This window comes from Physeter macrocephalus, chromosome 9, assembly GCF_002837175.3.
Source record: "Physeter macrocephalus isolate SW-GA chromosome 9, ASM283717v5, whole genome shotgun sequence".
In the NCBI taxonomy this organism is placed as follows: domain Eukaryota; kingdom Metazoa; phylum Chordata; class Mammalia; order Artiodactyla; family Physeteridae; genus Physeter; species Physeter macrocephalus.
Genome location: NC_041222.1, coordinates 11,206,284 through 11,224,094, shown reverse-complemented (window position 1 = coordinate 11,224,094; position 17,811 = coordinate 11,206,284). Strand labels below are relative to the sequence as shown.

At 48.4% G+C, this 17,811-nt stretch overlaps 1 protein-coding gene across 1 annotated transcript; it reads left to right on the top strand.

Moving 5' to 3' along the window:
* The first annotated feature begins 12,898 nt into the window (after positions 1-12,898).
* On the top strand, positions 12,899-16,325 carry ORM1 (orosomucoid 1). Its single transcript, XM_007109472.3, has 6 exons — positions 12,899-13,043; positions 13,435-13,577; positions 13,825-13,895; positions 14,719-14,826; positions 14,971-15,074; positions 16,159-16,325. The coding sequence occupies exons 1-6, from the start codon at positions 12,927-12,929 to the stop codon at positions 16,222-16,224; spliced, it is 609 nt and encodes a 202-aa protein (XP_007109534.1). The 5' UTR covers positions 12,899-12,926; the 3' UTR covers positions 16,225-16,325.
* The last annotated feature ends 1,486 nt before the right edge of the window (positions 16,326-17,811 follow it).

Here is a 17,811-nt window from a genome sequence, read left to right as displayed (position 1 = left end):
ATAAAACTGACCGTTAATGACATTTAGTACCTTCACGATGTTGGGCAACCATCACCACTGTCTACTTCCAGAACATTTTCATCATTTCAAAAGGAAACTCCATACCCATGAAGCCATCACTCCCTATTTCCGCCTGCTCATACCCCTGGAAAACCACTAATCTTGCTTTCTGTCGATGGCTTTGCCTACTATGGATATTTCATATAAATGGAATCATACAATGTATGACCTTTTGTGAATGACTGCTTTCATTTAGCATAATGTTTTCAAGATTCATCCTTGTAGCATGGATCAGTACTGCATTCTTTTTTATGGCTGAATAGTATTTCATTGTATGGATAAACTAGATCTTGTTTATTCATTCTTCCATGGATGACATGTGGGTTGTTTCCATCTTTTGGTGATTAAGGATAGTGCTTCGATAGGAACAATTCTTACCTGTGAGATTCTTGAAAGAGGCCCCAACAATACCTGCTTTGGAAGAAGTGAGTGAGAATCTGGGAGACAGAGTTAACCAGAGTTAGTGAAAAAATATACAAGACGCCCAGATAAATTTGAATTTCGGATAAACAGTAAATATGTTTTTAGCATAAGTATGTCCCATTCAATATCTGGGACAGACTTACACCTGCTGGACCTGAAACCCATATCTCCTGACTCTTGGTTCAGAGTACTTTCTTCCTTAGCTTGTTCCTCCTCCCCTGGGACATTGGAGAAATCAGAACTTTTCCGCCCTTCCCATCTAAGAGAAAGAACAAATCACGAGCAGCTGAGCCACGTTTTAAAAACGTGTTGCCGGGCCTCCCTGTTGGCGCAGTGGTTAAGAATCCACCTGCCAGTGCAGGGGACACGGGTTTGATCCCTGATCCGGGAAGATCCCACATGCCGCGGAGCAGCTAAGCCCGTGCGCCACGACTACTGAGCCTGCGCTCTAGAGCCCGCGAGCCACAGCTACTGAAGCCCGCGCACCTAGAGCCCGTGCTCCGCAGCAAGAGAAGAGTAGCCCCCGCTCGCCGCAACTAGAGAAAGCCCGCGCGCAGCAATGAAGACCCAACGCGGCCAAAAAATTAATTAATTAATTAATTAAAAAAACTAGCTGTAAGTTTCTAGGTCATCAGTCCACAGGCAGCTGGGTCTTCTCTACCCTCCCCACCCTGACACCTACCCCAGACAGTGAGCCCTGGGAACCGCTGCCCTGCGGTGGCTCCACACTTCCATCCATGGAGCCCAGGATTCATGGTCTGCAAGAGCTTGGAGATTCCCATGCCTCCGAGTCCGCCCTCCTGTTTTGACAAAGGTAGCAACTGAAGTCAACCGACGTCCCCGAGGTCACCGGGCGAGGCCAAGGCAAAGCTGTGATTCAGCCTCAAGACTGCCGGTGGCAGTGTCATGTGCATTAGGCCAGGGGTTCTCCGTGTGGCACCCTGGCATTAGCAGCGCAAGCAGCACCAAATTCTCCATCCCTTCCCAAACCGACTGAATCACGAACCCCGAGGGGCCCTGCAATCTGCGTCTTGACAAGCCTCCCTGAAGATTCTAGTACAAGCTCAAGTCCCAAGAATCATGACCCTTCGCTATTTCCTTAATCTGGAAAATGACTTTCCGACGCTGAAGAAAAAAAAAAAAAAACAACAACAACTTGGAAATGAGATGAGAATGTTCTTTTCATTTCTTTGACTGACAGTTAATCAACAATGAAATTGAGGCAGCATGGCCCATTTCCTGAATCATTTCCTGAGGTCTGCCGGATACCACCACAGCCAAAGAGTTTACCCAGCTGTTCCATCAGGCTTCCCATTTTGCAGAGGGGAAAGGTCAGTCACTTTAATGTCTGTTTTTCCCCATAGGAAGCTCTGTGAGGGAAGGAGATGTAGCTTGTTCTCTGCTGTAGCCGCAGAGCACAGCACGTCGCAGGCACTCGATCTTGTGGAAGGACTCCCCGCAAGAACTCCCATTTTTATTTCCTTGAGACGTGTTTATCAGCAGCACCTTCCTTTTGTCAAGCCATGTGTGGGCACTGGAGTTATGATGGATCTGAGAGCTTGTCTGAGGGGCTCTGAGTCTGGCAGAGGCAGCTAGAGAGGCTGGACCTTGTGTGGTTAAGGGTTAGGAAAGCAGGGAGCAGGAGGCCAAGTGTGGGGTTAGGGAAGCAAAAAGGGGGCACCACAGAGCCCAGTCTCAGCTTGGGGAGGATAGTCAGGAGGTGACACTATAACGGAACCAATACGATGTGTGTGTATGTGAGCGTGTGTGTGTGTGCATGCCTCTGTGTGTGTGTGTGTGTGTGTGTAAGAGATTTATTATAAGGAGTTGGCTCACATGATTATGATGGCTGATGAGTTCCAAGATTTGCAGGGTGAACTGGCCAGCTCAAGACCCAGGAGAGCGGATGGTGTAGTTCCAATCCAAAGGCTGGCAGGCTCAGGACCCAGGAAGGACCAATGTTTCAGTTCATGTCCAAAGGCAGGAAAAGACTGATTGGGGCTTCCCTGGTGGCGCAGTGGTTGCGCGTCCGCCTGCCGATGCAGGGGAACCGGGTTCGCGCCCCGGTCCGGGAGGATCCCACGTGCCGCGGAGCGGCTGGGCCCGTGAGCCATGGCCGCCGAGCCTGCGCGTCCGGAGCCTGTGCTCCGCAACGGGAGAGGCCACAACAGAGGGAGGCCCGCGTACCACAAAAAAAAAAAAAAAAAAAGACTGATACCCATCTCAAGCAGTCAGGCCAGAAGAATTCTCTCTTACTTGGCCTTTTGATTCTATTCAGGCCCTCAGTAGATTAGATGCGGCTCACGCACATGTGGGAGGGCAATCTGCTTTGCTCAGTCTACCCATTCAAATGTTAAGCTCCTCCAAAACACCCTCACAGACACAGCCGGAATGTTGAGCCACGTATCTGGGGACCCCATGGCTCAGTTAAGTCAACATAAAATTAACCATCAGAAGCCAAGGCTGAGAGAGAAGGAACAGAGGCCAGCCAGATGAGGAAGTGCACTGGGAGGAGAGGGAGAGCCCCTGCCAAGGCCTGGAAGTAAAGGTAGCACCGCGTATCTGGGGAGCAGTAAGTTGTTCAAAGTGGTGCCACAGGGTCAGGGGAAGCCTGGAGTACTGGGCTGGGACTAGGACAAGCCACAGGTTTGCACGGAAGAGCAGGGTTTGCATCGGCCAGGTTAAGTTTGTGCTGTGATGGGGCACTGGAGTGGAGCTGTCCAGGGGCAGCTGGCTGAGCTGGGAGGACAGGAAAGAAGTCTGTGCACCATTCGGAGCTCTGGAGAGTCAGCTGCTCTGAAGACACGGAAGGTGAGAGAGTCAGGAAGAAGGGCCAGAGGGGAAGGAGAAGAGGGGCTATGTCAGAACCATGATGCTCTGCAGTCTAGTCAAGTCTCCATGCCAGGAGGCCTCTGTGACCTGGCTGGGGAAGCCACTGAAGCTGGGCCAGCTCATTCCCAGCAAGGGTAAGTAGGAATTTGTCAGGGACAGAAGGCAGCCCTTCCCCAGCTGCCAGCCCCACAGTTCCCAATCTCCCGTTGCACAACCCAGTGTCCAGAAACAGCCATGGTGGACTTCCAGGGGAAACCCCAGGCCTGTGTTCGCTCTGTCCACAGCGAATCAAGCCCCAGCCAGGGACAGTCACATCTCACGATGACCGGCAGCCTGGTGCTGGGAAAGTGAGAGAGGGACGGGCAAGAAGGGGAGAGGCTGGCAGGTGGATTCTGGTCTCAGCTTCCTGACTGTGACATGGCCTTGAGTGGGTCATTCTCTCTCTCTGGGCCTCAGTTTTTCTCCCAGGAAAATGGGAGTGACATGCCCTTCCTTGCTTGTCAACCACAGACCAGGCCATTGTTCCATAATAGTTGGATGAACCGGGTGAAATTGAATGATATTCAACTGCTTTCTGACCTATAAAATCCACAGTTTCACAGACTCACAGACATAGAGAACAGACTTGTGGTTGCCAAGGGGACAGAGGGGAGGGAGAGGGATGGACTGGGAGTTTGGGGGGAGTAGATGCAAACTATTACATTTAGAATAGATAAACAACAAGGTCCTAATATATAGCACAGGGAACTATAGTCAATATCCTGTGATAAACCATAATGGAAAAGAATATAAAAAAAGAATGTCTGTACGTGTATACCTGAGTCACTTTGCTGCACAGCAGAGATGGGCACAACTTGTAAATCAACTTCAATAAAAATAAATAAATAAATCATTTAAAATCCACAGTTTCATATGGTTCAACCCTTAATAGCACCGTTCAAAATAATAGTGACTGCAATTTCTTGCACCCTTTCTTTTCCATGAACCAGGAGCCGTGTTGAATGTAATCCGTGTTCATCTCATGCACAACCCTCAGGGGCAAGTTTTATCACCCTGGCTCTTCCGATGGGGGAACTAAAGTCCAAAGAGGTTACATAAGTTGCCCAAGATCACAAAACAGGATTTGAATTTGAGCAAATATTTTTCGGTATTTCCTCAGCCCAGACACAAATTTCCTAATTTGGACTGTTTGCTCTGCCCATTTATTTTTGTGGTTGCTCACGTAGATGAGATCACGAATTAGCTGTCAGACACAGAGCTCAGCCCTGGCCTTGTATAAAATGGCCAGAAATCTGTATAAAGTGGTTTTCTCAGAAAGTGAATCATTTCAAAATGGTGCATTTCCCTGATTATAGAAACCTCATCTTTTCACCCTGTTACCTTACCCTTCTGGGCCACTGGTTTCCTCAAGTATCTAATGGGGAAAATATCCTATTTTCCTGAATCTAATATAGACATAGTTTTGCATTTTGATGTCTTTAGAAGTGGGATGTAACCTGCAATCACTGAAGTATTTATATAATGCAGGAATCTGTCTTTCCTTCCTCACCACCCCAGCTTGTCATTAAACAGATGGTGATGGTTATTATAATAGAAGGACCCTTAGAAGCAAGTTTGTTTCATCTGATATTTAGTTCGTCTAAATGTGAACTGATTGACTATGCATAACAATCCAATGAAGTGGAGTTTATTATTATTATCCACATTTTACAAGTAGGGAAATTGAGGCACAGAGAAGTTAGGTAACTTGCCCAAGGTCACACAGTTAGCAAGTGGTAGAACCAGGGCAACTCTTTACCAGCATCCTACACTGCCCTGATTGCTTTTCTGTCTCTTTCCTGCCAAACTTCTCTTGACGTTGTGCCAGGGACAGATAGGCAGGCTGGGGAGGGCTGCCCAAGACTTCAATTCATGGAGGTACTAAAGCATCCTTAAAATGTAAGAAGATAGAGGAAATTGTACTGTGTCAGGGTGAGTGCTGGGTGTGCTTGGAGAAACTACTTGGCTAGCCTCTTGGGAGGAGAGTGAGAAGCCCCTCAAGGGGCAGCCTGAGTCTGAAGACAGTGAGGACAGCTCACTCCTTCCCAGGGGAGGCACTCCGTTCACTCACTGTAAGGGAAAACTTTCATTTCTCTCTCCTCTGCTCACTAGACTTCTGGTCACCAAGTGTGTGGATTTTCTCTGACACCAAGGGGTTCTCTGACTCTCCAGACACCAACTGAGTGTCCTACGCTTTAGTTCAGTTCTGACACTGCTACCGAACCAAACTTGGGTCTACTTGCCCCACATGCAACAAAGCCAATCTACTGACACTGGGTTGTGGCGAAGCAAAGTCCAGCGTTTATTGCAGGTGCCAAGCAAGGAGAATGGGGAGCTCATGCTCAAAAGACTGGAACTCCCCAATGGCTTTCAGGCAAGGGTTTTAGAAGAAAGTGTTAGGGGAGAGGGTCTTAGGATGTATGATCAGCTCGTGGACCTTCTGATTGGTTGATGGTGAGGTAACAGGGGGATGTTTCAGGAATCTCTATCATCAGCCTTCTGGTTCCAACTAGTTTGGGGTCTACATGCTTGTGGTCAGCATGGAGTCCCCATCCTCCACCTGGGTGCAGGTCTTAGTTTCTGCAGAACCACTCAAAGATACGTATCAGATTGTTATCTACACCCCTTCAGGAGGACTGCTTGAGCCTCCTCTTTGGAACTCGTGGAAGGCTTAGGAAGGTCCTTCATTTCAGCAAGCAAGAAACAGGGACAGGGCTTCCCTGGTGGTGCAGTGGTTAAGAATCCGCCTGCCAATGCAGGGGTCATGGGTTCGAACCATGGTCCGGGAAGATCCCACATGCTGCGGAGCAACTAAGCCCGTGCGCCACAACTACTGAGCCTGCGCTCTAGGGCCCGTGAGCCACAACTATTGAGCCCAAGTGCTGCAACTACTGAAGCCCGCACACCTAGAGCCCACGCTCTGCAACAAAGAGAAGCCATCACAATGAGAAGCCAACTCACCACAACAAAGAGTAGCCCCCACTTGCCACAGCTAGAGAAAGCCTGCACACAGCAATGAAGACCCAACGCAGCCAATAAGTTAATTAATTAATTAATTAAAAAAAGAAAAATTATGGAAGTAATTCAAGACCTAGGAGTATATTATCTTTCTCCAGAAACAGTTAACGTTTGTTTATGGTGGGTGGCTAGGGGCACTAGCAATTTGATAACTCCTGACTAGATCAACTCAAAACCCCAAATTAAAGGCCTAGCAGAAAGAAATACATACCATTTTAGGCATTAAAACTATTTATCTCCATTTCCACTATCCCACACTTTATGTCTGACTTTCCAGACAACTTTAAAGGTATACAAAAAAGCAAGATAAACAACACATTGCCAAGAAATAGATTCGGATATGACACAGAAAGATCCAGTGCAGCCATAAATAAATAAATAAATAAATAAATAAGTAAATAAATAAATAAATATTAAAGGAAAAAAGGAAACAGGGGCCATGAAGAGGCTTTTGTACCCAGGAAGACCCTGCAGGGTCCTGCTCAGTTTCAGTCTCCCCTTTTCTTTGTTACTCCTCAATCCCAAGGGGAACAGGGGCTGCACAAGAAAGGAAATAAAATTTTGGATAGAGACATTAATCATAAACTCAGTAAGGAAACTCGGTTTTAGGGGCACGCGGTTTCAGCGCTAACCAGAGTTGAGTTAGCATCAGATCCTGCAGATTAAGGGCTCAGACCCACAAGACTGTCCCCATTTCAGATGCCAGTCACAAATCCAGGTTGTCACCTGTGCTTCTGACTGACCAGCTGTAAATCAGAGGTCCCCACAACCCTCTTTTTGGGTTTGGCCATTTACTAGAGCAGCTCACAGAACTCAGGAGAATCATTTACTTACTAGATTACCAGTTCAGTATAAAAGGATACAACTCAGGAATAGTCAGATAGCAGAGATGCATAAGGCAAGGTATGTGGGAAAGGGCAGGGAGCTTCCATGCCCTCTTCGGATTGCAGCTAAAATAGAAACGAAGTTTTTCTTCTCCTGAGAACAAGGAAAGTAAAGGGAACAGAGAAGAAACATAAACAGGCCTGAAAGAGTTAATCACTCCTAGCTTTACTTTAACTGTTACTAATCTGTAGTATCTGTAACTAGATCTGTCCTTCACAAAGCTAGCCCTTATGTGAATTACACCCTGCACAAATCACTTCCTCTCTGTGTGAATTACGTCCTGCATAAATCACTCCCTAACTCTCTGTGTGAATTCTAGTGTTTATTCTCCCTACACACTCTTGCAGCAAATCACCCCTTGTAGCTGTTTGCATTTCAGAAAGAAGGTCACAGGCTGATAACCCAGAGACAAACGGACCCAATTACCGGGTTGCCTGACGCCAGCGGTGACTGTTTTGAAATAATGCAAGAAGAAGAATGCAAGACCTTCACCATTTTGATCCTTATCACTCACTTCGGACTGTGAACTCCACCTATAAGAACCCCTGTAATTCCCCAGGAGGGGGGCACAGTTCTTGAGGCACTAGCCTGCTGTGTTTTCCCCTTTTGCCTGACAAAGGAATAAAGCCATCTCTCTCTTATCCTCCAAAATCTCTGTCTCCGTATTTCTGTTCGGCATCGGCGCACAGAGTCAAGATTCTGGCAACAGGATTGGCCACCTATTCAGCACCTCCACGTGTTCCTCAACCTGGAAGCTCTCCAAATCCCATCATTTAGCACTTTAGTGAAAGCATCATTATGTGACCATGGTTGATTAAATCACTGGTCATCATTAGTGGCCAAGTCAATCTCCAGCACCAGCTCCGTTCCCAGAGGTGAGGGGGTGGGGCTGAAAGTTCCAACCCTCTAATCACAAAGTTGATTCCCCTGGTAACCAGCTCCCATCCTGTCTATCCAGGAGCCCCCACCCAAGAGACATCTTATTAGCATACAAAAAGACAAGTATCACTTTGGAGAGCCCAAGAGTTTTATGAGCTGTGTGCCAGGAAAGGGAGGTAGAGACCAAGTATATATTTTGTATTATAGTAAGTTCCCTACATATAAATGAGTTCCGTTTGGAGAGCACGTTCGTAAGTTCCATTTGTTCGTAAGTCCACAAAGTTAGCCTAGGTACCCAACTAACACAATCGGCTATATAGTACTGTACTGTAATAGGTTTATAATACTTTTCACACAAATAATACATAAAAAACAAACACAAAAAATAAAGTAAATATGTTTAATCTTACAGTACAGTACCTTGAAAAGTACAGTAGTACAGTGCAACAGCTGGCATCCAGGGGCTGGCATTGAGTGAACAGGCAAGAAGAGTTACTGTCTGGAGGAGGGAGAGGAGGTGGGGGATGGTAGAGTTGAAGGATCGTCAGCAACAGGAGTCGGAGGGCAAGCTGCAATTTCACTCATGCCTGACATGGATGGAACGCACGTTCGCATCTTTGAAAGTTCGCAACTTGAAGGTTCGTATGTAGGGGACTTACTGTATATCGCACTCACTGTCTGTGGTTTTGCTTCAAGAGGCATGCAGGTTAGGCCAGAGCTGAATTGCTCTGGGTAAAAGAAAGACGGAGTCCTGCTCCTTACTGGCTCTCCCTGTTCACCCTTCCCCCACACAGGCAACCCTAGCATTTCTTCGCACGAACAAAGGAAGGCCCAAAGACCATTGGTCTAAATACCTAAACGTTATATATCAAAAGTTTTTAAATAAAGCTGACTCTTTACAATTTAAGTTTTGGAAATTTAATCAATGGATTGTCTTGTTCAAAAATTTTATAAAGCTGTAAATTATTCACAATGCTAGCATTCAACCTCTAGCTGCTGATATCAAGAATCAGATTCATGCCTAATGTGTGTTACATCTACCTACACATGAATTTAAGAGGAATACAAATGATTTCATATTGCAAAATGTCTCTCAGCTACCATGTGCAACTCTTGCAAATACTGCCTATTTCTAAATCAGGAGGGCCTCCCCAAATACACGTTGCAAAAAACCAAAAAATGGATTCTCAGTACTATTGGGAAGCAAGAGCTGATGTGGCAAGAACTTACTGCCTTTATGCTGAGAGGGAAGAATGAGAAAGTTAACTGTCTTTTCTCTTTCTGTTGTTGAACCCAAGTTCGTACACCCCACGCACAGTGAGGCCAAACGGAAATGTCAGAGTCTGGAGCAGGGAAAGGTTTACTAATCGAGGAGGTGTCAACACAGAAGATGGGAGACCCAGACTTGTCTCAGATCCATCTCGTTAGCTGGCTGGGGCGCAAGGTTTTTAAAGGCAAGGAGGGTAAATGGGAGAGGGTTGTAGGATGCGTGATCAGCTCGTGGACCTTCTTCTGATTGGTTGGTAGTGAGGTGACAAGGGAATCTTTATCATCAACGTTCTGGTTCCAACTAGGTTGGGGTCTACGTGCTTGTGGTCAGGATGTAGTCACCATCCTCCACCTGGGTTGGAGTCTTAGTTTCTGCAAAACAGCTCAAAGATATGCATCAGATTGTTATCAACATCCCTTCAGGAGGGATGAGGAGTCCTGTGTCTCTATAGTCCTAATGATTAACTGCTTGAGCCTGCTCTTTGGAACTCAGAGAAGGCCTCGGAGACTAAAGTCTCCCCTCCCCCACTTTGTTTTCTTTCTATAAACAAGAAGCATGTTTTGTTTTGTTTTGTTTTTAACCCAGGAGGGCCCCGCAGGGTCCTGCTCAGTTTCATTACCTCTAAGTCCACTCAAATCCTCCCTGAATTCTGAAGTGGTGTCTGTCTACTCTATCAGCAGTAGCATCACCCGCAAAGCCTCAGGACATTTGGATACAATGTCCAAATGCCTGATGTTTCAAGGATAGAGTACAAGATGGGAGGAATTGTTCCCCTGGGGTCTGAACACAGTTGGTTGTGAGGAAGGATGTTATGGGTCACCCTGTGCCAATACCAGGTACCAGATCCCAAGTGACAGAGGTGCTTGTGTGTTGCTGAATGAACTTTGCATGTGTGTGTCCATGTGTGTGTGGTATGTGAGGGCCTCTAAAGCTCTGGGTTGCAGGTAGGAGCCCCAGTGGTCCAGGTCTAAGGTGGCACTGTCCCCATATAGTGTTCAGCATCTCTGTAAAATAGTGTCGAATCTGTGCCCAGTCCCATCATCTCACCCCTGGACCATGCAACTGCCCAACTGCTCTGCCAAGTTCTCCTGTTCTTGCCCTCCCCGTTCCCTCTTCTTCTCACTGTAGACAGACAGAGTGATCTTTCTAAAGAGCAAATCTGACTAGTCAACCCCCCTCCACCTCACTTAAAATGTTTTCGTTTCTCCCCAATACCCCCAGAGTCCACTGCAAACTCCTCGGCCTGGCTTCCGTGCTCTGCAGCTTGGGTTCCCATCAACGCCCCCAAGCATCAGCCCCCATCACTCCGACCCCATCACAGGCTCCAGCCACACAGAGCATCCTGGTCCTTCACATACCACACTCTCCCTCACCTGCACTCTTCCCTCTTGAAGAGCTCCAGTCATGTTTGCAAGACTCCAATTAGAGCAATGCAAATTCAAAACACTAACTGAGCTGGCAAAAAAAAAAAAAAAAAAAAAAGAAGAAAAGAAAAGAAAAAGAAGGGAAATTCCAATTCTGACAAGGATGTAGAGAAAGATTCATTTCTGCATTGCTAGATTGGTGCAGCATTAAAAATCGTTAGTGTTTTTTGATTTATCATGTTTTTGTTTTCTCTCTTTTGGGGGAGAGGTTTTTTAAAATCAACTTAATTGAGGTATAATTGGCTTACAGTAAAATGCACACATTTTTGGTTTCCAGTTCAAAGAGTTTCACAAGTATACATACGTGTGTAAACACCACCACAATGAAAATACAGAACATGGTCATCTACTTCAGAAAGTTCTCCCATGCCCCTTGGCGGTCAAATGACAAGGCAACCACTGATCTGATTTCTACCATTATAATTCGTTTTGGCTGTTCTAGAACTTTGTATAAGTGGAATCATACAGTCTGTGCACTATTGAGCCTGGCTTCTTTTGTTTAGCATGTTTTTGAGATGCATTCATGCTGTTACATGTATCCGTAGTTCATTCCTTTTTGTTGCTAAGTAATATTCCATTGTAGCAAAATGCCACAGTTTGTTTTTCCATTTTCCTGTTGGCGGGTATCTGAATTGTTTCTAGTTTGGGGGCTATTTTATTTATTTATTTATGTATTTGGGGGGCAATTTTAAATATTGCTAAAGTCTTTCGTTTTAAAGACATATGTTTTTCTTACTCTTGAAAGAAATTAGGATGCTCTCTGACACATATCATCAGAGGAAAAATCACAGTATAAAATGCTATAGACAGGACTTCCCTGGTGCCTCAGTGGTTGAGAGTCCGCCTGCCAATGCAGGGGACGCGGGTTCGCGCCCCGGTCTGGGAGGATCCCACATGCCGCGGAGCGGCTGGGCCCGTGAGCCATGGCCGCTGAGCCTGCGCGTCCGGAGCCTGTGCTCCGCAACGGGAGAGGCCACGACTGTGAGAGGCCCGCGTACCGCAAAAAAAAATAAATAAAAGCTTTAGACAGCTATATTTCAATAAAGCTGGAAAAAATAAAATAAAATGCTCTAAATATAAAGAGAGGACATGCTCAAGGAAGTTAGAATCCAAGAAGTGAATGAAAGGTTATGCATCCATTCAAATTACAACTGCTGACTATACTGACACATGAAAAAGTATTCAAAATACATGAAATGAATAAGAATACAAAATTGTAAGCTTATCATAATAGTACTTTTGGAAAGTATTTATTTATTCGAATAAAGATTTGACCCCGTCATGTAGAAATGCAAATGGGCAATGGAATTATTTATGGTATATACTGAGCATCCACTACTTGCTGGGCACTGTCCCAGGGCTGGGAATATACAGGTGAAAAGAGAGGCAAGCTCCCTGCTCATATAGCAGGGGGTGGGGATATTGCAGGGATAATTTCCTGTTTTAGATACTGAGAGGTGGTTCAAGTAAAACATTTACTGGAAATAGACATTCAACTTAGAAGCCCCTTTCTTTTGGAAAGTCCCTGCCTCCAGGACCGGGTTGGGGGTCCTCTGGACTTTTGCTCTTTCACAGTTGTCACCACACTCATCTGGAATTGATCCCACGTTTGCCCTCACCTCCCACCCCTAAACCCCTCCCCCACTCATTCCCCCCTCCCCTACGCTCACCTGGGAACTCTCTAAGTTGCCTTCAGCACTTGATTTATGGCGGGGTCTTGGCGCTTCTCAAGTCTTGGCGCTTAGTAGGACAGGAATTGAATGAAAACAGGAGACTTTGCTTACAGGCCCCTCTATCAATATCTAAACACATTAACTAATATCACTCCGGCCCACATTCACCTTGGCTTTGAACAGCCAGACCTTTGGACCCTTGTAATCCTTCCGGGTCAGGGACCCAAATTAGACTTGGGGTTGCAGGCTTTACCTATAGCTGGCTTTGTGAGATGGAGGGAAGGTTTTGTGTAAGACCTTTCACAAGAGCTCACCAGATTGTGTCATAGCTTGCCCCCAGGGCCCCGCCCACAGCTACTTCAAAGGTCACTGGCACCCTCCAGCCACCAGTTTGCCTGGCTGCAGGTGCCTCGTGGTTTCAGCATGGTGCTGCCCTGGACCCTCGCTGTCCTGAGCCTCCTTCCTCTGCTGGACGCCCAGAGTCTGGAGTGCGCCAACTTGACGGCGGTGGCGCCCATCACCAATGCCACCCTGGACAGGGTGAGTGCCCAAGTCCCTGAGTGCCATGGGCAGCTGCTTCCATCTCTGGGCTTCCCTTTGCCCTCCTGATGACATCCTTTTCTATCCTGGGTCCTGGGGTGAAATTCTGACCAGCCTCTGGAGGCATTTCTTTGCCTCCAAACTCCGACCCCTCTTTGCAAGGTCCCTCAGCAGGGAACAATTCTGTATTGGGCAAGGAGGGGCTGCCCAGGGGTGGGGGGTTGGGGGGAGATGTCCGGTCCTCCAAGTGAGCTCTTGCACGTCCACTCCTCATCTGGGGTCCCAGTCTCCTTGTTTGTAAAATGAGGGGAGAGATCTGCTGAGTCTCATCCCAGCTGGCTCTCAAGGATTCAGCTCCAGCCTCCATCACCAGTTCCTGGCTTCTCCCCAGCTCTCTGGCAAGTGGTTTTACATCGGCTCAGCCTTCCGAAACCCCGAGTACAATGAGTCAGCTAGATCGATCCAGGCGGCTTTCTTTTACTTTGAGCCCAAGCACGCGGAGGACAAGATAATTCTCAGAGAGTACCAGACCATGTGAGACCCCACACACCAACTCACCCCCAGCCTCAGCTTCTGGCTTCCACTTCCAGCTGCAGAAAAACCTTGGGCGAGTCCATCTTCCCTCCCGGCCTCAGCCTTCCCGTTGATGGACTAGGCAGGGAGGGATGGGGGGCATTGACTCCAATTGCCACCTGACTCTTGGCCCTCAATGACTGAGATGGGTGATCGTCCACTTCTTGACCATCTTATTGCTTTTCTCCCCTCTTCTGTCTGACTGTAGTGGGAACAAGTGCATCTACAACTCCAGCTCCGTGACGGTCTATCGCAAGAATGGGACCATGTCTACATATGGTGAGGGCCAGCCCTCAGGTGGAGGGCTGCCGTGTGGAGTGGGGAGATGGTGGGTTGTCCAGCCTAAAGACGGAGGCCTGGACTAAGGCCCTGGGGACTTTGAACACAGAGAACACGGGACAGGCCCTCCTCTTATATCTCTGTGGCCCCAGTACCAGCACACAGCAAATAATCAGTAATAGCTGCCAACATTGTTGAGCTCTTACTATGTGCCAGGCACTGTTTGAAGTGCTTTACATGGATTAATCCCCTTAATACTCACAAACAACCCTAGGAGGACATTACAGTGACCAGATGAGGAAGTAGAGAAATAGAGACGTCAAGTAGTTTCCCCGAGGTCACACAGCTTATAATTAGAACTAGGATCTAAACCCCAGACTGGCTCCAGTCCTGCCTCTCTGTCAACTACTCCTTATCTTCGGGGAGCTAAGGGTGGGAGCCTGCGTTGGGCAGGCAGTGACTTCGCCCATTTCCCCACCATCACTGCAGAGAGGGCACCTAGTAGGAGCTCACAAATACTGATGGAATTGAATGGACACCACTTTGCAGCCCCGAGGCTCCTGTCTGAGCTTGATTTCCTCATCTGTAAAATGGGGAGAAAGGCTCTGACAGCCATGGTCCACGTGAGGCTCCTATGATTCCACACATAGAGCGTGCTCAGTGCAGAGCCTGGCACGCAGGAGGAGCGAGTGACCAGTGGCCTAAGAGAACCCCTGGTCTTCACTGGTTGGCTGTGTGGCCCTGGGCACACCCAGGTTCCTCCCCCGTGAGATAGGAACTGTTGTACCGCCCCCGTGGTCTCATCAGAGGCTCTCTCCTCCAGAGTCGGGTAGAGAATACTTTGCTGACCTGCTGCTCACCAAGCACCCCAAGACCTTCATACTTTCTGCCTCCTGGAATGGCAAGAAGAACGTGGGGATGTCCTTCTATGGTAGACACCTCAAACTCCCACTCTACCCAAGCCTTACCCCAGGACCACCACGACTCGGGCTGGACCCCCAGCACCCCAGCCCTCCCTGGCCTCCCACTTAGGTCCCCCATCATCCTCACCCGGCCCCCGTGCTCCATCCTGTAGCCGACAAGCCAGAGGTGACCCAGGAGCAGAAGAAAGAGTTCCTTGATGCCATCAAGTGCATAGGCATTCACGAGTCAGAAATCACATACAGCGATGAGAAAAAGGTAAGTGCAAGGAGGACTGGGCAGTGCCCACCCTGAGGGTGGCCCCACCTTGGGCAGCCTCAGAGGCCCAGAGAGGGAAGCTGTCAGTCAAAGCTGCACAGCGAGGCAGGATATCCTGTTTAAGCACCTGCGTCACTGCAGGGCCCCCGGGTGATGGACGCGTGCCCAGGAGGGGGAAAAGTCACTGGGAATCAGGGAGGACGCCTGGAGCAGGTGGGGAGGATTGTAAAGGCTAACAGGAGGGGAAGAGCATAGCCAAGGTGTGGTGAACTTGGGAAAGAGACACGCACACGGGGAGTGATCATTTACAGCTGCCTGCCACACCCCCAGGCTTCTAATGCCCGTGTGATGGGGAATCAGTCTTGTGATTTTAGGTGTCACCCAAACTGCAAGTCCAGGACCACCGTCCCAATTTTTGCTGGAACTGAGCGTTATCTGTATAATCTTCTTCATACTTTCCTTTAAACCTGTGTTAAATGAAAGGCTTTACATGGTCTTGTCCTGTGTGCAATAATATCTGAAATCACAGAGCTGATTTAAACTGGTTACAAAAACCAAAAACTGGTTCCACATTTTTGGATACATGTGAAATACTTTCATGATTATTAAAATAAAAACGTCTCCATCTAGACAGATTTGTGCCCCCAGAGGTCATTTCCCGTGACCACCAGTGGCACGAATCTTCCCCCGCTTTCGGGAAGCCCGGGAAAAGGCGTATGAACACAGACGCTGGAGTCGGCCCCGTGGCCAGCAGCCTGCTGCCCCCGTCCACCGGCCGGGGGACCTCAGACAGGCCGCAGGTCACCATCAGCCTCCCTCTCAACATCTTCAAAATGGTGTGAGGAATCCAGGAGATCAACAGAAGGGCATGGCAAGTCATAAGTGCTCCGACATGCCAGTTGTTAAGGGTTTGAGCCTCCATTTCAGAGGTGAATAAGCTGAGACTCAGAGAGAGAGAATGACTTGCCCAGGGTCACCCAGCTAAAGCCCTGCTTGGGCTGGAGCCACAGTCCAGAGCTTACTTCCCTCTTCCCCCAGAAGACCCCCTGCCCTCCCCCGATCATGTGCTGTCTTCTCCCACTAGGATCTGTGTGGGCCACTGCATATGCAGCATGAGGAGGAAAGGAAGAAGGAAAAGGAAGGGTCCTAGCATTGGGTTAGGACCTTGGGGACTCTGCGGAGCCATCCTCAGCCCCCGTCTCACCCTTCGTACCTCAGCTCTTTCCCTCAGTTGCATCAGTAAAGCGTCTGTTGTGGTACAGTCAGGTTGTCATTTGCTTGTTCGTTTCTCCATTCGTTCCTTCATGTTGTGCCCGCCTCAGTTGGGCCCCGGCCGACCACTGCCCTGAGTTGATCCTTGGTTGGAAGGGCCCTTGCTATAATTGCCAGCACATGTGCCAGGATGGATGACTAGATGCACTGAGTGCTGTGGGAGCCCAGCACGGGGAAGCTTCCTTCTCCAGTGGGGAAGTCTGGGAAGGCTACCTGGAAGGGGCACCTGAACCACTCTAGAAAGATTAGGAGCCTGATAACACCTGCTGTTCCCGCTGCAAGCCAAAGATCTGTTTGAGGAACATCGAAGCAGAGGACCCTGAAGAGGAGTTCAGGTAGATAGAGGGTGGTGAGGACTCAGGAGTGTGGTGCTAAACACAAGGGCCCTTACTTTATTATTTATTATTTATTTATTTATTTATTTATTTTTAAAAGATGAATCAGTTTGGTTTTATTTTTGCTCAATTCATGAGATAGTGTCAAAATTTCACCATTCATATCAAAATTTCTCCCAGGTGTCACCAAGAAACTGATGATCAATCAATATTTTTTAAAAGATTTTTTCAAGAATCTTATCAGATCATATTGCGTTTCCTCAAGTAAATCCTTTCAGGAATGAAGGAAAGTTTCTCCTCTTAAGTACATGAAATAGAGTCTCTGTCACTTGATTATGAAGGTCACAGAGGTGCCCTGTTACCAAGTCCCATGGACAGGGCAGGAGTGAGGAGACCGCAGTCGGGGAACAGCTGCCCTGAGGGCACCTGGTGAGCAAGTGAATTGCAGCAGAGGCCGCACGCAGGCCCTGTGGAGGCGGCTCTGGAGGTCCTGGCGTGAGATTGCAGGCCGACTCTCATCCGAGCTCCCCTTACTGCGTAGGGCCTTTACTTTAGATGTCAGCCTGGCCATCTGGGGAGGCGAGTTAGGAGGGCCCAGACCGGAGGCAGGAAGACCTACGCGGAGGCTGCAATGAGCATCCTGGAAGAGGCGGGTGTCTGGGCCAGGGCAGGGGCAGGATGGGGGAGACTCGGAGGACTTGGGGCCAGGCCAGAGGGGCTGTGTGTCTCCATGAGGTGTCCCCAGATTGCCCACCTGACACCCAGGAGGAAGATAGGATACCTAGGGTAAGGTTGGTCTCTCGAATCCAGCCATCTTGCAAATGTGTCTGGAGCCCTCGCCATGGGGCCACGTCTGAGGCTGGCCCACTTAGAGGCATAAAGAGGACTGAGCGTCTGAAGCCAGGATTCCAACACGGAAGGCTGGTCTCCTTCCAGACCCAAGGGCTTTGTGATGGTCATGTGAGGGAAGCAGGACCACACCGGTGGCAGAGAAACTGGCCTGAATGATTGGAGTAATTCTATGTGCAAGCGTCCTAAGCCATGTGGAGTGCCAGGACCAAAACCCTGGCTCCTGACACCCAGTCCTGTGGCTCACAGGCCCGTGTCCTCCAAAGAGCCACAGACCCAAG

What these genes read in the sequence shown, in the direction of transcription:
- ORM1 (XM_007109472.3), top strand. Translation starts at nt 12,927, where the DNA reads ATGGTGCTGCCCTGGACCCTCGCTGTCCTGAGCCTCCTTCCTCTGCTG. An exon ending in CCAATGCCACCCTGGACAGG is followed by an intron (nt 13,044 to 13,434) that starts GTGAGTGCCCAA and finishes GCTTCTCCCCAG; the next exon opens with CTCTCTGGCAAGTGGTTTTA. An exon ending in CATACAGCGATGAGAAAAAG is followed by an intron (nt 15,075 to 16,158) that starts GTAAGTGCAAGG and finishes TTCTCCCACTAG; the next exon opens with GATCTGTGTGGGCCACTGCA.